Source organism: Oryza glaberrima, chromosome 12 (genome assembly GCF_000147395.1).
Source record: "Oryza glaberrima chromosome 12, OglaRS2, whole genome shotgun sequence".
Classification (NCBI taxonomy): Eukaryota; Viridiplantae; Streptophyta; class Magnoliopsida; order Poales; family Poaceae; genus Oryza; species Oryza glaberrima.
Window position 1 is genome coordinate 20,710,476 of NC_068337.1, and position 24,133 is coordinate 20,734,608.

Here is a 24,133-nt window from a genome sequence, read left to right on the forward strand (position 1 = left end):
GTGACCTCCAGCAAAGCAAACAAGGCTAGCGACATCAAAGCCCAGGAAATAGGAGAGGTCGACGACAGAGAGGGACGACATGGTGAGGGCAGCATCAGGATGGCGGAGCAGCAAGCCATGAGGGCCGCAGCCAGCGCCTGTGAAGGACATGGAGGCGGAGCAGCAAGCGACGCCGGCGGCGGCCACCATCACCTCCCCGTCCGCTTCTCCCTCCACAGATGAGGAGGTGGAGATGGTGGCAACACCTGGATTTGGCCTCCCCAAAGCTCGCACGAGGAGAAGGTGAAGATGGTGGTGGCGCTAGCCAGGGAGCACGCGCGCCTGGATCCAGCCTCCTCGTAACTCGCGCGAGGAGGTGATTAGGTGAAGTGGCGGCAGGAGCATGCTGGGGTGGTAGGGGGAGCAGCAAGCGTGGTGGCGTTTCACCGAGGAGCAGTAAGCACGGCCGGCCAACGGGGAGGAGAATAAGACAAGGAAGGAAGAGAGGAGAAGAAAAGAAGATAAAAAAACGTGACAGCGATGGTACAGTTTTAATTTTGTAAAATTTCAATGGCACCCAGCTAATATCGTGAATAGTACTGATATTTTTCTAAATCGGCATATTTGCAACTGGCAATGGCATGGATCAAATTAACCTAAAAAGAAAAGGTATACTTGGAAAAAGAACCAATATCCATGTCTCAGAGCCAGGGTTTCCTAAACCGCCGAGGCCGTGGTTACCGCGCCCTGGCAGTAAGCACGGTTACCGCGCGGTAACCGCGGTAACCATGAAAAACCGTACAAAACCGTGTAAAATTTATCAAAAATTCAAATTATTTTTTAAATTTATTTGAATTTAAGGAGGTTACCGCGGCATTTATATTACCGTTCCCCCACGGTAACCGCGCGGTTACGGGCGGTAAGTCGAACCCTGCTCGGAGCTCCCCACCACCGCCAATTTTGCTCCAATTTCAGGATGATTCCTCTGACGAGGATATATCAAATCAATGCTTTTAAAAAGATGTTTCTATATCTTTAAAAGTCACACTTTTTAATTAACTGAAGAAAAATCTAGCACAAATCCCAGTCTTTCGCTGCTTCCACCACATATGTACCGGAAGAACCATGAACCACCATGACCAGATTGCTAGCTATAGCTCTAGCTCCCTCCTAAAATCATCTCTGTGGTAAGGTGAAACAGGAGTATGAACTATGAAGACTACCTCAACATTTTTCCAGCAAAAACCAACAACACCCTACTTGATGTACTGTGACACCCACTTGAACCCATCCCCATAGCCCATCTTGCGGACGATGCTGCACATGAACACCTCCAGGGGGCGAACGTTGGACTCGCCGAGGCTCACCTTGCCCTTGCCGGTGGTGAAGTTGCTCAGCCCCATGTGGTAGCGGAGCTCCTCCTCCGACACGGCGTAGGGGATGTCGATCTTGTTGCCCAGGATCAGGAAGGGGACGGTGGCCAGGGAGTCGTCCGAGAGGAGGGCGTCGAGCTCCTTCTTCGACTCGGAGAACCTCTCCTTGTCGTAGGCATCCACGAGGTAGACCACCGCGTCGACCTGATCATAGGAAGGTTGGAAGATGAATTAGAAGGATGTAGAAGGCAGGATAGTTACTGGTGCACCAGCATACATGATCGCGATACATCAAGTAGTAATAACAAAGGCATAAGCAAAGAAATAGATCAACTAGAAAACATTTGAAGATCCCCGCAGGAAAAAAAAAACTAGAAAACATTTGAAGATATCTCCAAGTCTCCATCCAATTTCATTTTCTATGAGACTTATAGAACTGAATTGAAGTCTATATGAACCAAGCGAAGTACCAAACCTACCAATTCTTGTTACTATAGCAGAACTATTATACTCCATGTATGACAACAAAGGTAATACTACTTACTATATCTGAAATTCACGAATCTGGATAGGGACATAATTGGTACTCCCTCCGTCCCATAAAAAACCAATTTTTGGCTACGAATCTGGACGTAGCCAGAAGTTGATCTTTTATGGGATGGAGGGAGTAAGTAGTAAGTATTTTCACTTAACAGCTGTTTCAAACCAACAGTAACATCTTATGCCCTGTTCAGATAAAAAACATACGTAGTATTTCTTACTCAATGTATTCCTAACTGTGACCTTCATAACAAAGTTTTCTACCATGAGTTTGACCGTTGAGCTGATATGATGTGTATGAAATTATTTGAAGTTTTTAATATGAACACTCTGTAACTCTCCATCTTGGAACCTAATTATTCCTTCAGAGTTCAGCCCCTTTGCTAGCACAAGTGAAAAAAAAAAAGAAAAAAAAACTAAACTTTACCCTCTTACACCAAACTCGTAAGTCCTAACACTTCCTGGCCTAGGAACATTAATCCCTGAGACTAAATATTTTCACCAAAATGATCCTACTGCAACATTCTAGTACAAATGCCTTCTACATCAAGTCTCTTGATACAGCATATTATTCTAACCTTCTATCATATATGAATGAGGAATATCGACCACTTGACCCCCTAAGCCAAAGCCACTATCTCATAGAACAGTAGTACAGCATCATGCTGTTTGGGGATAAAAAGAATATATGATGGATGGAGTAAAATGCTAGCCACAAGCCGATGTACCAGAAAACAGAAGAACGCTAGCATGCAAAACATGATGGTGGACAGACAACTACCAAAGCATATGTTTGCCATTCTACATCAGTCGCTAAATTACCAAATTACACATACATCACTTGTGTTATATTATGAATCTTCATAGCTACAATTACCAAATTGCACATACATCACTTGTGTTATATTATGAATCTTCAGAGCTACACCGAGGTGGACAGCATATGGGAGTAGGCTACTTGCATTTTTATGCGCTATAACCCCACTAACTCAGTTGATGAAAATTCAGCAATAAGCATCAGGTGTGACATGTCAAAGGAAAAGCTAGACGCACATACTCTAGTGTTTCACTGCCAAATACTATCCACTGATAATGACATCTACTACACCTTTTCGTCCTAGCAAAAGCACACACTAATTTCCATATTTCACAAATTGCTATACGAGTACTAGATAATGACATATATCTCCAGAAATCAAACCCACATGAGATGAAACATTAAGCAAGTAGATCATAAGTTGACTTACTCATTTGCAGAAATAAAAATATAAAATTAAAAAGGAAGCTGAGACCTTAGCATAGTAATCTTTCCACACACGGCGAGCAATTTGATGGCCTCCTAAATCAAACGCCTTGAACTTGATCTTCCCAATGCTCAGCTCTTCAGAAGTCGGATACTGCGTAGGTTGATGCTGCACCAATCTCTGCCAGAAGGAACACAAATCCCAATTACCAACTTATTCAGTAAACAGAAGCAAATAATCATAATAATTTTCATATGATTTCCTTGCATCGCTTCAATATATTCAGTTTCCCGATAGGATCACTTGGTTATAAAAAAAAAACGTTTCAAATTTTGATATGGATATCTGTTCAAAATTACTAAGGTTACAATCAATTTAAAATTCTCCAGACTGGCATCTACACCAGATTCTAAACTGCAAGCCTCAGGCTTCGCAGCATGGAATCTTGTTGTGCACACATAACTGAAAGAGGCAAAGTTTATGCGGTAACTATATGGAACTTGACCAGATCTTGCAAGCAATCTAGTGCGGCTCAGCTACCAAAATAAAGCCTGGAAGGTTTCTATATCCGCACCAATGGAAACCAAACTATCTGGAAAGTTAGATCACTAACTCCAAAATATAGGTTAAATGGAGGTACAAACTAAGCCTCCATCTAATAATCTCTCTTTTTTTCATAGCATAGTATAGAATCCCAAGAGGGGATTATTATTATTATTATTATTATTATTATTTAGATGATACATGGAAAATTCACAATTATTGAACCTCGAAATGAAGTATTGCCAGCATAAAGACTTCCAATTATGATGGCAATCCAAAAACGCACTGCAATTGGAATTGTTCGATTTCCTAAAAAATTGCATGGATGTATCCCCCATCCCGATCCACAAACTCGTCGCAATTCCTATCCACCAAAATCCATTTCGAATCAGAAACATCCATCAAAATTCTCATACATCAGCAAACCTATCGATCCCAAAAAAACCCAACTTATTTTTTTTCCGCATAAAAGAGTGAAACCCAAAAAAAAAAAAATCCCGACCCAACTCAGTATAATCAATCCTTCTCTCAAACAAAAAAAAAACACTCACATAATCCAACCCAATCGAAACCGCATCAGATCATCTAACAACCAACAGATGAATCGACTGCTCAATTAAAACAAAAGGAAAGAAACTTCGTGGCGAACCTCGTCCTTGAGCATGTGGAGGAGCGTGGTCTTGCCGGCGTTGTCGAGGCCGAGGAAGAGTATCTTGGCCTCCTTCTGCCACAGCCCCAGCGACGCCAGCACCCCGTAGAACCAGTCCACCAGGAACATCTCCGCCCGCCGCCGCCGCCGGTGGCCTCTCTGTCGCCGGAGGAGAGGAAGAAGAAGGGTCTTAGCGGATCTTGATGCGGACCCGTTAACGAGCGAATGGGGTGTGGCGTGGTGACGTGGCGGGCGATCTCTCTCCGCCTCCGCGCCCGCGGGTTGAAATACGGTGGAGGCCAGAGGATGACACGTGGGCCCGGGTTTGGGTGTGGGGCCAGGTTGTCAGACGTGGGTAGGTGGGAGACTGGGAGTTGGGTTGTTTTGGAGCAATACCGCGGGTTGGAACGTTCACATTAGAAGCTTGATGATGATGATTCAGATCTGTGTAAATGTTTTACTACTATGATGTAAAATGGTGTGAATTGCTAAAATTGTGTTCCATTTTGGACGACTTTTGTACGGTTCGTTTTGTTTTGAGAATTTTTTTTCACGGTTCGTTTACGGGTTTAAAGTGCGTGTATTTAGTATTAACTTCGTTAACTCTAGATATATGTGGATAAGTATGAAATAGAAGTTGTTTTCTGCCTGTTCAGCTACATTAGCGAGTTACTCCCTCCGTCCCATAAAAAATGATCTAGCATCGGATGTGACATATTTTAGTACTATAAATCTGGACATATGTATGTCCAGATTAGTATATTAGGATGTGTTATATTCGGTATTAGATTGGTTTTTTATGAGACGGATAGAGTATATTTTAATAACTTTAATGTAATGAAAATGCATATCACCCGATACAATTAAACATAAATTTGTCAAAAAAATTAAACATAAACACTTCGGTAACCAAAATTCGATATTAATTTTAACACTTGGTTGGGTGAATTCATCACTATTGTTTTCTTCCCAGCTTCTACGAAGAAGCATTCGATTTTCCTAGCCACGCAGGACCGTCGTCAAAAAGCATGCTCTGAATAATTTTCGCTACGCTGACTAAACAGAATCAGCTACAGTGTCTGGATGTAGACCAACAGCACCATGTTTGACTGATAGGAGGAAAAAACGAAACTACGTATTCTCAAATGAAAATTAATTTATGAGTAAGACTTTTATATACATATTTTCAACGATATAAAAGTACAATCTGAAAAATAAACTATGATAAAAAAAATTCAAAACCAACTTTAAATTTAAGGTTAAAAATTTAAATTTTAGCTTATAAGTTTAAGCACAAGAGAAAATATGAGGCCACAATTTGATCAGTGTTGGGATCAAATGTAAACCACGAGGAAACTGACACGTGATACGCTGTCAACCTGTCATTAGCAACTCGGAAAGTTTGAAGATCAAAGCTCTCTCAAGTACAGTATGAGAACAGCCCTAGCTTGCCTTCGTACGGAGGAAGAACAGAGTACTCTCTCTGTTTTTCTTTAATATATGATTTCATTGTTTTTTAAGATAGTTTGACTATTTATTTTATTCAAAATTTGTGTAATTATTATTTATTTTATTGTGATTTTGATTTGTTGTTATAGATGTTTTAAACATGACTTATATGATTTATATTTTATATATTTAATTTTTTTTAAAAAAAATAATTATGTTAAAAAAAGTTAACGATGTCTTGTATTAAAAAGGTGTGCTTGGCTACTACCTGTACGGCATAGGCTCCTAAATTTTTTTTCCCAAAAACGTCATATCGAATCTTTAAACACATGTGTGAAGCATTAAATATAAATAAAAAAAATCTAATTGTACAGTTTGCATGAAAATCGCGAGATGAATCTTTTGAGCCTGATTAGTCCATGATTAGCCATAATTGCTACGGTAACCTGCATTGCTAATGATGGATTAATTAGACTTAATAAATTCGTCTTGCGGTTTCCAGGTGAGTTATGAAATTAGTTTTTTTATTCGTGTCCAAAAACCCCCTTCAACATCCGGTCAAACGTTCGATGTGACACCCAAAATTTTTACCCATAGCATACTTTTCTTCCAAGCCTTCTAGGCTCTACCATTTCGTCAGCCTGCCTGTCTCTCTTGGACAGCCTGGAAATCGCAGAAGCTTCTCTTTTCACTTGCTGGAGATTGCTTGCAAAGTTGCTTGTTTATTATTTGGATTTTGACAAGGAAAATGTTAGGCATTCCTTTGGAACGCAGAAACCTTATTGACCTTGATTTTCCTTCAAAATGTCTACGACCAAAACGAGGCCTGATCAAGTGGAATTCATGCCTCATCTCAGTTCTCGGTATAACTTCATAGTTACAAGATGTTTGTGTATGTGGTTGTGGGGTTCAATGCAAAAGTTTATGTGGTTATGCAGTAATTCAGGCTTGTAAATATCAGAATTTTTTTTCTAAAAAGAAAACAAATCATATGTGATTCAAGACTACAAACAAGTAAACAATAACCTGACCATTTGACAAAGTCGCCAAACAGCAATCTATGTAAGACCGATCTGACAAGATATCTGAAAATGTGACGGAGGAGGATCGATGCAACGCGTTGAAAGATCTTTATTTTGTTCAGAGATCTTCTATTTGTTGAAAGATCAACACGTTGGATGGTTGGAATGTCTTGCACCAAAGATTGTACAGGTTTAAAACACATCAGCAAAAACTATTGGCATTCAGTACTATAGCAGGGAATGGGCTGAATGGTATCCCTGTTTCAGGTCAAATATATAGTTATTTACCAATCTTTGTAATACACACACACACACACTTGTACATAAGGTCTACTTTGAAGATAGTTTACATGGTAAGATTTTCATACTTATACTCAAGTACTCGTAACACGCCAAAAGCCAAAGCTGAATGAAAAGAATATGATGAAAAACTCGTAAATTAAGTTCAAATTTCAAAATTCGCCATGATTTATAAGTCGAAGCTAAAACAAGCGGCCTCGTAGAGACTCAAACTAAACGAATTTATTTGATAAGATTTGAGAAGTAAGGTTGGTCAAACAAATCTCTCTCTCTCTCTCTCTCTCTCTCTCTCTCTCTCTCTCTCTCTCTCTCTCTCTCATGTCCCCACAGGCAGGCAGACAGCATCAAAGAGCAGCAGAAGCAAACAAGCCAATGAAGCCACCACAGCTTGGCAACTTGCATCAGAAAAGAATTATATTCATTTATTCTCCCTTCTCGGCTTTTCTCCAGGATGTGTTTTTCAATGTCCATGCTATTGGTGGCGAGCTACTCCTTGACCTTCTCACTAGTATAGCCATTAGTAAAACATCCCTTCTTCTTCTTCTTCACTAGCTTCTCACTCACTCACCTCCTCCATATTCCCCTTTCTTGCAAAGGAGAAAAGAACAAGAATAGGATTCAGCTCAGGTCAGCTCCATCACTGCAGAGAATATAAAGATCTGAAAGAGGCAAGCAGACAAGGTCAGGTCAGGTCAGAGGAGAAGCTAGCAGCCATGAGTACCATGAAATTTTGCCGCGAATGGTGAGCTGATTCGTGATGCGTGTGCATATTTGATTGATAGTTTGTTTCCTTGTTTGGGTGAAGAGGTTTTGGTGATTGATTTGGTCTTGTTTTTGTTGGCAGCAACAACATACTGTATCCCAAGGAGGATAGGGACCAGAAGATTCTGCTCTATGCCTGCAGGAACTGTGACCACCAGGTTCTTTCTTGTTCATCTCCTCTCTCTCTTCCCAGCAAGATTTCTCTAGTTAGATCTCTACAACAATATTAGAAGATGAGAAATACCATAGATAAGCTAGAAGAGCTAAAGAGTGTGAGCAATTCAATCTGAAGCTTTAGGAGTAGAGTGCTATTTTTGTACTGAAAGACAATTGGACTGAAGCTTTGAGATTGATTTGGATGAAGATAAGCTATATTTGGAAGTAGAGATGAGGTTCATTTAATGAAAAAGATTATGAAAAGAATCTTGCTTTACACCCATTTTGTTAGGTGATTATTGTAGAACAAAATTTTGTCTTTGTTCTAATGCCATGGCAAAATGCAATGCTGAAAAATTCTCACAGGAGGTTGCAGACAACAACTGCGTCTACCGGAATGTGGTGCACCACAGCGCCGGAGAGTTCACCCAGGTGCTCCAGGATGTCGCCGGCGATCCGACTCTCCCTCGCACCAAGGCGGTCCGGTGCGCGGTCTGTGGCCACGGCGAGGCCGTGTTCTTCCAGGTCAGTTGAAGTTGCAAACAATCGCAGTTAAATATAATTCAGAAGTCAAGTGTGAAATTATGAACAAAACCTGATCATGGCTTCATATTGTTCTGCAGGCCACTGCCAGAGGGGAGGAAGGGATGACCCTGTTCTTCGTCTGCTGCAACCCGAGCTGCGGTCACAGATGGAGAGAATGAGATCAATTTGTAGTCAACCAAGTGAAGAAAGTCATTGATGCAAATGATCAGAGAGACATGATTTTGATTTCATCCAAGAGACATTCCATAGAAGCATAGACTGATTGTATGTTTAAATTTTTAAAAACACATTCAGGCATCGGTATTTTGTGTAACTTCTGAAGGAAAAGGATCAAGACTACTAGGATAAAACATTCTGTGGTATATTCCTTCCTTATAAACAAAGGATGGGATGAGGACAGTTTTCTTGGTGATTCAATTCTGCAGTAATTTCCGTAGACAATCTTGACAGGAACCATGTTCTGAATTTTCATCAGCTCAAGCAAACGATGAGCAACATTTTTTTTTTTTTTTGAAAACTTGGATATCATATGGCCATTAAAACTGGCTGCATATTTCGTTGTAAGCAATAACTGCTACTGGATGAAAATTTTGCAGATCGTCAACCACAATAGTCTTGCTCAGGTGCAGAACTGCATTTAAGCAGCCAAAGTAAATGAAACATTCAATTTTAAGAATACTGAAGAGCACCTTTAGATCTGGGATCCTGAAATTACGGATGTTTGAACATCTCTTGAAGACATTTGTGTATATAATGTTCAATGGTAGAGCAGTACACAATGCATGCTTGGCTATATTTTCAACATCGGAACGATGCTATTACAACAATCTGAATCTCCTATGCTACAAAAGGCATTTCATGGTTACAGTTGCAGCACTCTAAACTCTCAACCCAAAATTGTGTTACAACAATCATATAACTAGGTTATGTTTAGTTCAGCGCAAAGTTTGGATTTTGGTTGAAATTGAAGATGATGTGACTGAAAAGTTGTGTGTGTATGACATGTTGATGTGATGGAAAAGGACTGAAGTTTGGATCCAAACTTTGGATCTAAACACAGCCCTAGTTGAAGACTGGTAGTTTTTTTTTTCTTTCACAAAGTACTGATATCCACGAACAACGACCAAGAAGGCACTGTTTTGCTGGAGGAGATTGTTATATGACAACTGGGCACTGACCAATACTTCTCCCCGAAGATAGCTCCAAGAGTTGCTTTCGACAGTTTAGGGATGTGCTCTTGGTTAAAAAATAAAAAATCAGCATCAATTGGGAGGCAATGCATCCACAAGTTCATAATAAAGTTGAAAGAACTTATGCCATCGTCGAAATAAATTCATTCGCCCATGAAGGGAGAGGTGACCGGAAGGTGACTGGCAATCCAGTGACTGGGTGTACAAATGACAAGCTCTCAGCATGCAATGCATGGCCATCATAATCCACACCATTCCACTCAATAACTCCGCTGTACTTCACATCACCTCTGATAGGGAACCCAAGATACTGACAGTGCAGACGAATCTGATGTGTTCGTCCACTCTGAGGATAGGCTCTAACCAAAATTATGCTGTTCTTCTCATCACCATCTGAAGTCAGGTCAGCTGCCTTCTCTTGTACGGTAATAGACTCTGTTTCATCAACTTCAAAATTAGATGGTTCTCTAAACTGTCCCTTGCCATTGATTCCCAGAACTTCAAATCGTGTACTCATGTCGCGTACAACGGAACCCCCTGGTAGTGATCGTCCAACATCAGACATAGCGTACATACGCCAAGCACCATGTTTTGATCGACCATGGCCAGAGCATATCTTAATCTTCTCCCATGCTGGTGGGTAACCTATGCAAAGAGCTAGATATGTTTTCTTAACTTTGTGCTCTGTAAACGCCTTCACTAGCTTCCCAGCAACCTTATTGCATTTGGTAATAACCATGAGCCCACTGGTATCACGGTCTAGCCTGTTGGCGAGGTGAAGGTTAGGTTTAGTTGCTTCATCCCCTGTAAATCATAAAAGATTTACCTTTAGTTACAAATAGCAAAGCGTAATACTAGGAACTCAAAAGAAATACTTGAGCCAGGACATTAAAGTAGGAATTGAAACAAATGCTTGAGCTAAGGCACTAAATTGTGAAGATCAAGATGAAAAAAAAGGGTACATCAATGTATTATCTCTGCTGTTAAAGTGCCCTAGCCTGTGGATACAGTGATGGTCAAAATTCAAAAGCTACCAGACAGGAAAAAAAAAAAAAAGAATGCTACCAGAAAGAATTATGCTGACTGGTGGGAATTCATTGGATAATTTCGCCAAATTGTGGAGTTCAGATGCCCAAAATGCCATGCAGTGTGATTTCAATTTCAGGCAATAATACTAGAATACACAACTGAGAACAAATTCCCTTGTGAGAACAAGTTGATACAGCACCACAGTATGACCCCGTTTATTACGATCTATACTGAGAAGAGAAATGGTCAGCTTGATTTCTATGACCAACACTTTCTGTTCCCTCCCTCTACACATGTATACAGAGCTCATATTTAGCCTCCTATATTCCAAAATACAACGATTTGGGACAACAACTACTCGACGAGAATCAACAACGGCACTCACAGAAAACCAATTCAAGGTGATGCCAGCAATATCCAATGTGTATAATGAACCAAACACTAACAATCACTAGACGATTGCGAACAATAATAGTATAATGTTACAACTTTGGAGGTAAAACTTGCATACTCCATCAAACAACTAATTGTACATCGCCATCCTCCAAAGTCCAGACTAACTCCAGCCTCCAGGATTTTCTCTCACAGTTGAAACAAGAGTATATGTTTATGCGTTTCCTCTAGATGAATTTGAGCAACAACCTTTCGGCGTCGCTAATTGCTATCATTAAATACCTCTCAAGTCTCAACGTAACACTAGGAGATACTAATAACACAGTAATCACGAATCATTAATCAATTATTATCATAAACAAGTAATGAAATCACTAGCCACGAATTCATCAGCACCTCATTTGCATAATCTCGCAGAGCTCAACGAAGTATATAAGACATTTTGGATTACCTAATGTGGCAGCGGAGCAAGGGAGAGCGGAGAGGAGGGAGTCGCAGTAGACTCCCGCGGGCTTGTCGACGACGGCGAGCCACTCGTCCTCGAACACGACGGGCGCGGAGGAGTAGGCGGCGGAGCGCGCCGAGGCCGTCATGGCGCGCCGGAGCTCCACGTCCTTGGACGCCGCCGGGTAGGGAGGGGAGACCGGGACCGGGTACTCCCCGGTTGCCGCCGACATCGCCAGCGATAGGTCTCCTCCTGCAGCGGCAGCGACGAGGCGGCGCGCCGGTGGCAGCGGCGGCGGCGGCGGCGGCGGCGTGGTCAGTGCGGCGGCGAAGCGGGGCGAGTGGAGGAGGAGGGGTAGTCTCGTCATTTGCCACTCCCAAGGAAGAAAATAAAGTCGAGTTTAGCCCCTAAACTATATGCGATTTTCTTGTTGGGTTTAAACTTTTTTTTTAATAAGGGGGTTTACATGACTAAATATCGTAAAACTACATATTTACTAATAATAAAATTATCACAAAACTTCAGATTTAGGATTTAAATTCTTATCACTAATATTATATTTGATTTACATATATTCAAGTTTTTTGGATTAAATTGATAATTAATCTATAGTTTTCTAATAGTTTTGTTATAAAATCTGTAGTTTTGCTATATTTCATATTAAATTTTTAGTTCTTTAGTAAATTTAGTATTGAATCTGTAGTTGTTAAATATGTGGGGCCTGTTTACTTTGATGCAATTTTCAACCATATGATTTTTTTTGGTAAAATTAAAAAAAATGTCTACGTTTAGTTTGTTGCTAAATTTAGTCAATACATAAGAAATTCTGTTAAAATTTTGGCAATTGTTAAAACTTGATAAGGTTTATTTTAGCTATAATCTAAACAAACCCGTGATTTTGCGATAATTTGATAAAAATATCTATAATTATGTGAGATTTACATTTTTTCCTTTCTCAAAACGTCCTAGCGGGTGTATAACTGTATATCCTGTTCTACCCTTCTCCCCCAACCGAAACCGGAAAGAAACCCTAGACCTCCGTCTCCGGCGACCCTCCCCTCACCTCCTCGCCGCGGCTCCCCCCGCCTGACCTCCGCGCGCCCCCCGTCGACTCCCCCCCGCGAATCCGGATCCCGCGCGCGCGAGGAAGGAGGGGGGGGGGGGGGGGGGGAGGAGGAGCGGGAGATGGGGTCGTCGTCGAAGGTGGTGCGGCCGGAGGAGGTGCTGGATTCGCTCGCCAACGACGGCACCATCGACGCGCTCCGCATGAAGATCATCGCCCAGCTCAAGGCCAACGTGCGTTGCAGCAGCCGATTTCCCCCCTCCAATCGATTCCTCCTCCTCCTTCTCCTCGCCCTGCTTGCTTGCTTCCCTGTTCTTGTTTATAGAAGATCGCTTCTTCTTGTGTGATATTTAGCATTGCGGTAGCTGGAACTACACTTTCTTGTTGAGTGAGAGCGGTCGGCGCTAGCTAGGAGAGGTGGTGTAACTGTAAGCAACTCCGGTGCTTTGCGGAAGCATTAGGATTCATGCTTTTGCTGTCCTGATTGGCTTGACTGAATTAGATTAGTGGGGTTTTGAAGTGTGGCTGAATTACTCCTTGTTAAGTTTGTGTTTGGTTGGTTTGGTATTTCTGTTCAGTTTGTATGAGTTTAGTTTGTTCTTTTTTTCCCTCCTCTTGAACTTCTGTCAAGAAACTGATTTTGAGTGGTGATGTAATGTCTCAAGTTATATTTTCTATCACCCGTTGTCAGTGTGATTTATCAGTGATTTCTGAAATTCTAATTGTGCTCTAATTTACATGTGTATATAGATTTGTAATATGGTAAGATTCTTCTAACAGTGTAGAATGTGGGATTTTCACTAATTCATGATGTTAATGTCTTTGTCTGCTGTTTTCCTTACATTGCTTTTGTGCCAAAATCACACTATCAATTTAGAAACAGGAACTTTGCGATGAACTTTCTAAGTATTGTTTCAGGAGGATATGAAGAAAAATACTATGATGATGGTGGAGCAAAGCAGAGTTCTAAACACTCCTGGAGCTGAGAAGAAGACCAAGAGGGAGTTGTTTGATGCCCTTCGGCAGGAATTGGAGTAAGCACTCATCTTCGTTTAATCGATTTGTTAATGCATTATGCCGTTATTATCACATTGAGCAACTCAATAAAAACTAGGAGAACATTGATTGGTTTTTATTTGAATTTTAATAGTTAACTTGCGCAACTCTGAAATCTATATGTGTGTATATTTTTTTGTATTAATAGCAAATTGTTTTGGGAGAAAGAGAATTTGCATTAGTCTGACTATTTTTAGTTCACAGTAACATATGCTACCTGTTCTGAAAGTAGTGATTATCTACCTTCCCATGATAATAGTAGGGATACTGGGATAGAGAGACTCTAGTTTTCTGCTGTACCTATTTTGTTGTTGGGCTGTTGGCATACTGTGTGGCCTGCATTTGGTTGACACAGATTTGAACTGATGCACCTCAGAAGATACATGTGTTTGTTACTGTGTAGAATGTAATTATCCAGTACTTGCAGTTATTTTTTTGTTCAACATCACCTGAAGCAGAAGGTGTTTGTAAAAAAAAAAAAAGGTGAAAACTAGAGCATTCTTAACAGATTTATGCGAATGCAGAAATCCAGTCCTTGAGAAAGCTTCAAGGGAAGTCTGGGATCTGATACTTGAGAATGGTGGACTGGGGAAAGAGATTACTGACACTATTGAGGGTGTCTTCTGCCGCCTCAGCGGGATCAACATGATGCCACCTCCACCTTCAACATCTATTCCTTCTCACCAAGAGAGAGAAAGAAACATGGCTGCAGATGGGGGTGAGAAGAGCAAGGAGATTGATACCCCGGAAAAACCATCGTCATCATCAAGGAAGAGACCCTATTCTGATACCACTACAAAAGGGGCAGGTGCTGTACCAAATGGCGGTGCTACAAGCCAGCATGATGGGTCTGAGGATAGCAGCCAGAAGTGATGCTTGTCGATGCTGCAGAATTTTTTCCTTCCAACAGGCTGAATAAGCCATTGTGTTTTTATGGTTTAATTACAAAAATCCTTCATATCCGTGTAGTTCACAATGTACAATAGAGTAAAATGTGTTTATGATTGCTGTTTATGCTAGCCAGATTCTATGTGACTTGACTGCTATAGGATGTTTCACCTTTCAGTATAGCTAACTTCGTTCTGAATGTATAAAAAGTTAACATTTCAGTTAGAATAGACTAGTTTCCTGTAGTGCTGGATGCTACTAAAAACTGTGAATGGTAATCTTGGTTTCTTGAAACTATCTCATTGCATGGTGAGGAACTAACTAAACTCCAGGGGCATTCAGGACTTCAGGTGAGTAGTAAATAGAAAAACCGATATTCTTCTGAAATTTTCTGTTTTTTTTAATCGCTGCTGTCTGAGAACATAAATGCCAGCAACTAAACACAACATGATACATACACTTCAGTATCAAGTGTTGAACAAGAGTCAAGAATATGGCTGAAAAAACCACAATGCTTCTCACAAGGTGGACAATGATAGCAATGGCTCCCTCTACTAATACATTTCTCACAGGCTACATCTACCCAGAATAACATCATTGAAAATTATAGTTTATCTAAGATCCCTAGTACTTTTACATTGAAAATTATAGTTTATCTAAGATCCCTAGTACTTTTACAGCCTTGTTAGACCTTGATCAATGGCTTCCCTAGCCATGGTCACAACTTCCTGGAGCTTCAAACTCTAGATTTTCCATCATGAGCTCATCATGGGTATGTTAGAACTTTGAAGGAGAGGAGATCGATCGATCAATTCTTCCTGCATTACGCGTCGATGAAATGGATATCAAAGGTGTTGGGGTGGATCTGCCAAACATTCAGGGAAGCATACTCCTCCAAGCATTCCTTCAGTTGAGCCTCGCTGTAACCCTGTTTTGTTACATCCATACAGGCAGAAGAAGATTGCTTTTGTTAGAATTTAGGCCCCATTGAGCTTTAGCAATGGCACCAGCTGATTGATGTATGAAATGCAGGAACTGTACCTTTCTGGAGATCAAGTTAAGGGCATGAGCATATCTGACATCCATGCTGTTAGTTCTTGCAGCTTCATCTCTCAGAATGGAATATATGTCAGAAATCGCGTCCAATCCAGACCGCTGGCGGTCATCTGAGTATAGGGAGTACTTTGACATCTGCATCAGCCGAAGCGCTTCATCGACATCGCTCTGAGCGACGGTTTCTGAGAATCTAAGCCTTGCCAAGGCCTGAAAGAAACAGGTACCATTGTGTTTTGTGAGAAGAGATTCATATGCTTGCAGTTAACAAAAGACAAAGTATGAAGTTTGCTTACAATAGAAATCCGGAGTATGCTCAAAAGTGTCCTGATAGTTGTGTAGGAGTGTGGTGCATTTGATTTTGCTTCCTCTTGGCGGATGCTCGAATAGGCAGTTGCAATGTATTCCTCAAGCTCTCGAGGAACAGAAGGAACAACTCTTCTCGCAGCAGATATGTATGCCCTGTGATCAGATCAAGATTGTTAACACAAACTCCTAAAATATTCTAGTTCAGCCTATTTACAAGATTGCTTTCAAGGAAAAACTTTTAGCTATTTGTAAATTGTAATGCACATTTTTTTACATAAAATCAGGACAAAGTAACAAGACCCTAAGGAAAGTGTACTTGCCTAAGAACTGGTGGTTCAAGTGGTGTGAACCCCAGAGCTGGTGATTCAAGGTTTTGATGTACATGAACAACATGTCTTGCCATTTCAAGATCGGTTTCCATGTCCGCGCGATCCAGGATCAACCAAAGGAGGTCAAAACGAGACAGAAGTGCTGGAGGTAGATTGATGTTTTCAGCTGGGGTCCTCCTCATATCATACCTTCCCCTGAATGGTTAAAAGCAATTGCAATTGTTACAACTCTGGTATCTTTCTTGTTATCCTCTAGAGTCTAGCAAGAAGAAAAATGTTGAGATCAAATCTTACCATGCTGGATTTGCAGCAGCCAAAACTGCCGTTCTTGCATTGAGGGAGGTGGTGATTCCAGCCTTCGCAATACTAACAGTCTGCTGCTCCATCACCTCATGGATTGCTGTCCTGTCTGACTCTTCCATCTTGTCAAACTCATCTATTGCACAAATACCCATATCTGCCAGTACCTGAAACCCAAGAATTCGCAATAGAGATTAACCATTGAGGATTACAGGCTGTGCCATGCTCTCAAATAAAATGCTTCAGTTCGCATGAGTGAAACAAAATATTTGCATCAGTGAAACTTAAGTATGAAAAATCTTAATTGATGTCAAAGCAACTTTCATTGACATATTCTCTTAACATCCCAAGTCAGGACTTGAACATAGTTTCATATAAACACTTGATACAACCAAACTATTGTACAGTTAACCAGCAGCAAAAAGAAGTAAAGTGTGATCTGAATCGTACCAGTGCTCCTCCCTCAAGAACAAACTCATTTGTAACTGGATCTTTCTGGACGGCAGCAGTAAGACCAACACCACTGCTTCCACGCCCTGTGGTATACACTCCTCTTGGAGCAACATTGATGATATGCTTCAGAAGTTGACTCTTTGCAACACCAGGATCTCCCATCAGGCATATGTGCAAGTCTCCTCTTATCTGCACATTAAGAGGGTTAACATTAAGTATACAAGCAGTTGGAGATATTAAAGTTTTATTACTGAATACAAGTGATCACAAGTCCTGGCAACACAACATGCATACCTTCATGCCATCTGTAAGCTTCCGATGAGGTGCGCCAACAAGTAGCAACAGCAGTGCTTTCTTGACATCTTCATGTCCAAATATTTCAGGTGCCAAAGACCTTGCCAACTTATTGTAGATATCACCATCCTCAGCCAAACGGTCAATTTGTTCTTGTTCATCACCTTTAAGTTCATATCTGCAATGATTTTTTGCAACAAATTTGTAATGTCAAATGGCGCTGAGAGACAAGCTGAATAGACTGGATGGCTAGGCTGAGATGGTTTACTCTTCATATTTTTTCTTGAAATGGGTGATAGACATTGATTCCAAGTAGGTATCAGCAACCAATCCTGCACGCATGGCTCGGAATCCATAGTAAGGCATGGGGAGGAAAATGCCTGACATCTCAACCACATCTCCAGGTGCAACCTGGTAATAACAGCATTTAGTACTTGGAGCCATTAATGAATATTTCCTGCTTATGTGGCAGCATTAAGATAATGGATATTTAGTAAATGAAAACCAGAAATCTTATAGCAGCCTCTTCTCAAATTCAGAGGTGGATCCTATGGAAAAACATCAATTTTGTGGTCCCACTCACAAAGCAACACAGAGAACAAAAGCAAAGGGAAAGTTGCAAGTTGATGTACCTTTCTAGTCAGCTCTCCTCTAAGATGAACAGTCAGAGAACGTGGGATGTGACCCTTTGGTACATGTTCTGCTAACTCTTGGAGTTTCACCTACAAGAAAGTGTTGCAGTTCTACGATTGAGTACAATTTGGAATATGCCTAAGTAAGAATAGTTTTGCCTGTTGAAGGTAAACTTTCACAGATTGTGGAGAAGGGTTATTACCTCTTGAAATTTCAGAAATTTTGATGCTCGCAGTTGAAGGATTAGATTCCCTTTGGCTTTATTCAGCTTGCACCTTTGAGATGGGCATTCAAAGAGAGGCATAAATACTCTAGCAGTCACTTCCTGTCAAATTCAGAACAATACAATGTTAATAGTCATTCTAGAATTTTTCTTCCAGAAGGCACATATAAATATATCTCAGCAAGTGAAAACCACTAGCTCCACAGCTCAATTAAATTTAGCACAAAGTGAAAAATAGCATCCGATGAATTAGACGTTAAACTAGTCTAGGAATATAGGCTAAAAGTTAAGGACAATATGCCTGACACATGGAGTAGAGTATCCAATGAATTATAGGCTAAAGTGGTCTAGGATTATAGGCTAAAGATTAACACATGGAGTGGAGCGGAAAATCATTAAAGCGCTAATCCTTGAGGGGGGCAAATAATCGATACAGTCAACACATAGTCATCACTTCATCAAAACTACTTATGGAAAAAGGAACCTGGAAGAGATGAATACCTGGTATATCTCAAAACCACATTCTTCACATGTATAAACAGCAACTTGCATCAAGGGCTTCACATCCGAGCAGCGAGTCACGATTCCAGATATTTTGACAAGCTGCCCGATGTTGGATGCCTTCACTTGCCTAATGGTGAGTGGAGTCACCTTTGAGAAAGCCTTGATGTACACCTCACTGCAATGTCAAAACCACTTGGTGTTCAGATAAAAGCTCAACACAAAACCAACAAAATCATAGTACAAAAACAAGCAATGATTTTTTAAGGACAAAAATAATAAGCAATGCATGAGCACAGACAATTTTAGCTTTCAATATAAGATGGGCAAACGTTCCGGTGGCATTCAAGAATCTGTCACATTACATTATCACATAATCCATGGAAGCACAAATAATTGCAGAACATGCACCAACTGTTGTTAACATACCAAACTGTGCTCAATAGCATCTTTTAGGTAGTGTTCACTGTTCAGTTCCTAGGTCAAGGTGGGACATGGCAATCCTAGGACCATCTAAATTATGTAATCTCACCAACCAAGACCATCTAAAAATCTGTTTGCACAACTTCGTAACTCTCGCGACACTATTTTCCTTCTACAAGTGGGGCGGGCACAGCTTTTTTTTTTTTTTTTGCCTCCTTATCATAATTCTACTTCATTTTTTTCTTCCAAATTTTTGTGCTAGCAAGTAGGAAATGAACTATTAAGCGGGTTCTTATACGGGTAGTAGGATTGCCCGCTTGCATCCCTAATCACAGCTACTACTATTCATTCTCCAAAAAGGGAAATCACATTTTCATGAGAAATTCAGAGGCAGCACACTCACAAGAACCGCCTGATCTCCGGCGGCATCCTCTGCAGGGGGTCAGTGCCGTCTGCGCCGCCATCGGCTCCCTCGTCGACGCGCTGCGTCATCAAGATGTCCCTGTCCTCGTCGACGGCGTACGCCTCGGTGGACTCCGGCATGAGCTCGTCGATGGCGTCCGCGAATATGCCGATGTAGCGCTTCGTGTTCTCCGTGACCCTCTGCAAGAACTCGTCATCCGCATCCTTGTACTACACAAACACACAAGAAAAAAAAATTCCACGCCCCAAAAACAATATCAGACTTTTTGCATCTCAAAATAATTGTAGATCTGGAGGAGATGGAGGATTCAGAGATTCCGTACGTGGAACAGGTCGTCCAGCTCGATCTGGACCGCGCGGATCTTCCGGTTCGCGACATCTTGCTGGAGTTGGGACACAACAAAAGAACAGTAAATTCAGTAATTACAGTAACAAATCGGTGGAAAATAAAGAAATTCAGATCCTCAATCGGTAGAACGCGAGGTGGAGATCATTACGAGGATGTTGAGGTACTTGGGCTCGCCGCGCGGGCCGGCGAAGTTGGCGAGGAAGTCCTTGGCGAGCGCTGCGGAGACGAACAAATCACAACGTGAGTTGGGATTTGTTCTGGAAGGTTCCAAGAAGAGATGTTCCGGAAGGTTCTGGAGGGGAGGGGAGGGGGGCGCGTCGCGTACCTCTCTCCGCGGCGAAGTCGATGGTCTTCGTCGCGGTGGTGGCCATGGCGTAGTCGGCGGCGGCGGCGGCGGAGGCGGGAGTAGGAGGAGGGGAGGAGAGGGAAAGGGAGGGAAATTCAGAGGGGTTGGGGGAAATGGCGGGAAGAGGGGGATAAGAGGGAGCGTTTTGGCGGGAAAGGAGGGGGTGCAGTGGCGGGAAGCTTAGGTGGGCCTAGTTGGGCCTGGATTAAATGGGCTTGGATTTGGGCTACTTTGTTCTGGATGTTTGGTGAGTTAAGGCCCAATAGTGTAGTAATTTGTGTGGCTGCGTTAGGTCAATTTATTGCCTTTCTGTTACTAATTCTTTTTTTTAAAAAAAAAACTTTCACTTTTGTAAAAAATGTGGATTTGTTGTACCTAGTCTAATCTGCAAGAATCTAACCATAACAACACTGTACACTTCTGTTATGATATGCTTATGTATTTCTTAGGGATACCAATAGCTAATATGCAATATTATAAATTTGATATTTTATTTAGTTTTTTATTATATTTTCACTAATACATGGAAAATTGGTGAGACCGTGAAATATATTGTAATATTTTTCACCCAAAAGATGAACAAGCATGAATTTCTCTGTATGAATATGGTAAAGACCCACAATGTTGCAGCAGCCAATCTGCCAATGGTTTGTGATTTACAGATGCATAGAATTTCCATGTAGATTTTTTTATTTATGTGTAGTGATATTTTCCACAGCCTCATCCTAGCTCATATGTCAACTTCAATCTTTGGTCTAACTCCTAATCTCCTATCCATCCAGGAATCGAATAAGATCATGGAGACAGGGTAGGTTGGTCGATTTGTCAAAACCCTAAAAGAAAAAAAAAGAAAAAGATAAAACCTGGATGCCTAAGCATGAACAGTGCATGCACCTGAGATATCATAATCACAATCCACCCAAAACTTCCAAAACCATTGGCCCCACTTGCCATCGTTCAAGAATTTTTCTTTTCAATTACCATGACAAATTATGCTTAGTTTGTGTATTTTTATGTAGTTTTTGTGGTATTAGAAAAAAAAGGTATCATAAGGTATAACAAATTATTATGGTATCTTATAGTGCAGTAACTCCTCGAAAACTCCAAAAAAAAATGGTTTGCTTGGTATAGTATATTAGCATGACAGCAAAAATATCCTGTTCAAATTAGAAAACATATCAGAAAGGTATAACAAATTAATATGATATCTTGTATAGTAGTTGCTTCTAGAAAACTGAAATATAGCTTTCAGTATGTTATGTTAGCATCTAAAACAGCGACTGGTCCTGAAGTTAAACCTGACCTTAAACGTGTCTTAAAAAGAAAAGAGAGAGATTGTGCAGATCAGTGCATTGCAGCAAGCCATAGTGGCCACTGGATTCAAGCACGTTTATGGTGATCTTTTCAGAGACAAGCCATGGCCCCACTTGACTTTCTCAGTTTTCTTTGCTTAGTTTCCTCTTAATTTTGCTTTCTTAGTCCTTCTCTAAGCTCTAGCTAGGAGTACTTTGTCATGCAAATGTTTTTTTTAATTTAAATTAATTAGTACTACTAATTCCTTGATGGTCTCTAATAATACAAGTGTGTTGATCTGGTTGTGTGATTGTGTATTCAAGTTGAGCTTCCTATTTTTGTTCATGGAGATTGTGATCACCATTATTCTGTTTCCTGTCCTCTGATCCTTTTGTTAGGTTTTTCCTCTTGTTTCTTGATCAGAAGAATGCCAGTTGGAAAGAATGCAGAAAGGTGTGGTTTTGTGGAGAAAAGAAGAAGTTAGTGTTTTAAGTGGCTGCTTAGCAAAGCTCCTTTTGCACAATCAAAAGAGAGGGGCTTTGCCTTTTACTTTTGAGTGATGGCTGTACCATAAGAAAATTAAGTCAAAAAACATGTAGTACTAATACATAGTGCTGAAAGAGGTGTCATACTCTGCTTGCTGAGAACTTTCCAATTCCACAATGCATGGGTTGCCTACCATGTCATTATTTTTGCTTAATTGATGTTGGATAAGCCTCTTGAAATCAGGTGTTATTATATTAATTATGTACCCATGTTGCATCAATGTAACAGGTGTTCTAGAAAAAGTAGAGCTAGGAAAATTAAATAAGTTCCCACTGTATTTGAGCAGCTACTGGTAGTATTTGACACACTTGACAGAGAAAATAGCAGCTGACTGTTTTAGCTCCAATAGAATTGGTGGTCAATTGGGATACTTCTTCTCATGTCTAATCTCATCTTCAATTTAGTATCTTTTTATTGTTCTAGATCTTTCTTAGTTTCTTCCTTCTTGGTCTTATCCATTTCTAACATGAAGCTGAATCGGTTTGACCAATAAGGCCGCCACTGAAAAGCATTCAAGAACTAAGTGACAGATGGTTTCAGAAATTCAGAAATAAAGATGAGGATAATTTCAGAAAGAAAGAACCATCAGGCTTACCTCTCCGGTATCCCCATGGAGTTACTTCCTAAAATAATTTCATCTTCTCATGGAGGATAATTGAATAGTTATTTTCTTTCCATCTCATCTCAAAAAGAAAATGATGGCAAATCATTTGGTATCATTTGCAGGGGAAAAGTTCAGCATCATGTGTGTTTGTCTGAAAACACACATCACATTTACAAGAAGGTTAGGACAATAAACACACTCTTGCAGATAGCCAATGTGCACTAGATATGTCTTCTGTTTGTTTGAAATAGTATAGTAATGGTTAATAGCCTTTTCTTAATGGCCATTAATTTACTTGCCGTCTAAGCTCATCATGAATTCTCATCAAGGCTGTGTTTAGTTCCACGCCAAAGTTGGAAGTTTGAAGAAATTGGAACGATGTGATGGAAAAGTTGGAAGTTTATATGTGTAGGAAAGTTCGATGTGACAGAAAAGTTGAAAGTTTGAAAAAAAAAATTGAGAATTAAACAAGGCCCAAGTAAACAGACTCTATAAAAGCATTTTTTTAATGTTAGTGAGTTCTTAGTGTTACCACAACAGTACAATCTCCACTTTGCTTTTCTGAATTTAACAAATCAGCTGCTCCTGGTTACATACTCCCATTTCCTCGGTGGGATCATAATGTGCATAAACCAATGCGTGTTTACCTAATTCAAATTGTACTACAATCATGCTGCAAAATATATACATGAAAAAGATATAGCATGAAAAGGAGGTCAATTTATTGGTGCCATGTTTGCATCAAAATTCCTTTTGGGATTTATTTGTCCACTCTTGTGTGGACCAATCAATTGGCCAAAACATGGGGAGGCAAACTTTTTTTTTTCTGACAAGTCCATAATAAAAATTGATATTGTAGAATATACCTCAGAATCATAAGCAATGGCCTTCTTTCGATGTAGGATTTTTTTAAGTGTAGGAACATGTGGCCGTAGCATATGAGTTGGTGGATGCCCGCCGACATTGGCATTTGAAGTTTGTTAAATCATTTTATTATGAGAATACTTTAAAATGAGTTTTACTAGAGTGTGAATGAAGGGCCTGTTCACTTTGCTGCCAAAAAAAACCTTACCAAATTTTGGTATTGCCAATGCCAAAATTTTGGTAACTTGCCAAAATTTTGGTAGGATTTCTTATATAGTTACCAAAATTTGGCAGCAAACTAAATGTAGCCACTTTTTTGACAACTTTACTAAAATTTGGTAAGGTTGAAAATAGCACCAAAGTGAACAGCCCCGAAGTACACTGTAATTCTGCCTTGTAAGTATGCAATTGTATGGTTAACAACCAGTTAGTATTAGGATATTTTACTGGGTAGGAAAATCCTTGTCAGGTTATTATCTTTCACAACGGTGGATCCAAGGCTGCTCGGGCTTGTCGGCGGATCACATTTTTTGTATTTTTTTAGTGTTCAACAATGTCTAAGA

General features: G+C 40.5%; 5 protein-coding genes across 5 annotated transcripts; 2 read left to right on the plus strand and 3 right to left on the minus strand.

Moving 5' to 3' along the window:
* Positions 1–990: 990 nt before the first annotated feature.
* LOC127756198 (GTP-binding protein SAR1A-like) lies at positions 991–4,580 on the minus strand. Its single transcript, XM_052281590.1, has 3 exons — positions 4,329–4,580; positions 3,185–3,316; positions 991–1,556 (listed from the first exon to the last, which is right to left on the minus strand). The coding sequence occupies exons 1-3, from the start codon at positions 4,455–4,457 to the stop codon at positions 1,236–1,238; spliced, it is 582 nt and encodes a 193-aa protein (XP_052137550.1). The 5' UTR covers positions 4,458–4,580; the 3' UTR covers positions 991–1,235.
* Positions 4,581–7,544: 2,964 nt separating this feature from the next.
* LOC127758155 (DNA-directed RNA polymerases II, IV and V subunit 9B) lies at positions 7,545–8,862 on the plus strand. The gene is made up of 4 exons (XM_052283777.1): positions 7,545–7,841; positions 7,944–8,019; positions 8,384–8,542; positions 8,641–8,862. Exons 1-4 carry the CDS (start codon positions 7,813–7,815, stop codon positions 8,719–8,721), a joined length of 345 nt encoding a protein of 114 aa, XP_052139737.1. The 5' UTR covers positions 7,545–7,812; the 3' UTR covers positions 8,722–8,862.
* A 306-nt stretch (positions 8,863–9,168) lies between these two features.
* Positions 9,169–12,013, minus strand: LOC127758154 (RNA pseudouridine synthase 1). The gene is made up of 2 exons (XM_052283776.1): positions 11,627–12,013; positions 9,169–10,557 (listed from the first exon to the last, which is right to left on the minus strand). Exons 1-2 carry the CDS (start codon positions 11,985–11,987, stop codon positions 9,875–9,877), a joined length of 1,044 nt encoding a protein of 347 aa, XP_052139736.1. The 5' UTR covers positions 11,988–12,013; the 3' UTR covers positions 9,169–9,874.
* Positions 12,014–12,594: 581 nt separating this feature from the next.
* On the plus strand, positions 12,595–14,836 carry LOC127757497 (uncharacterized). The gene is made up of 3 exons (XM_052283012.1): positions 12,595–12,916; positions 13,602–13,717; positions 14,264–14,836. Exons 1-3 carry the CDS (start codon positions 12,806–12,808, stop codon positions 14,610–14,612), a joined length of 576 nt encoding a protein of 191 aa, XP_052138972.1. The 5' UTR covers positions 12,595–12,805; the 3' UTR covers positions 14,613–14,836.
* A 107-nt stretch (positions 14,837–14,943) lies between these two features.
* Positions 14,944–20,357, minus strand: LOC127757496 (DNA replication licensing factor MCM7). The gene is made up of 15 exons (XM_052283011.1): positions 20,243–20,357; positions 20,066–20,133; positions 19,892–19,951; positions 19,549–19,778; positions 18,723–18,900; positions 18,201–18,323; positions 17,998–18,087; positions 17,634–17,776; positions 17,366–17,543; positions 17,069–17,260; positions 16,613–16,785; positions 16,310–16,513; positions 15,977–16,142; positions 15,669–15,890; positions 14,944–15,555 (listed from the first exon to the last, which is right to left on the minus strand). Exons 1-15 carry the CDS (start codon positions 20,286–20,288, stop codon positions 15,451–15,453), a joined length of 2,178 nt encoding a protein of 725 aa, XP_052138971.1. The 5' UTR covers positions 20,289–20,357; the 3' UTR covers positions 14,944–15,450.
* Positions 20,358–24,133: the final 3,776 nt, after the last annotated feature.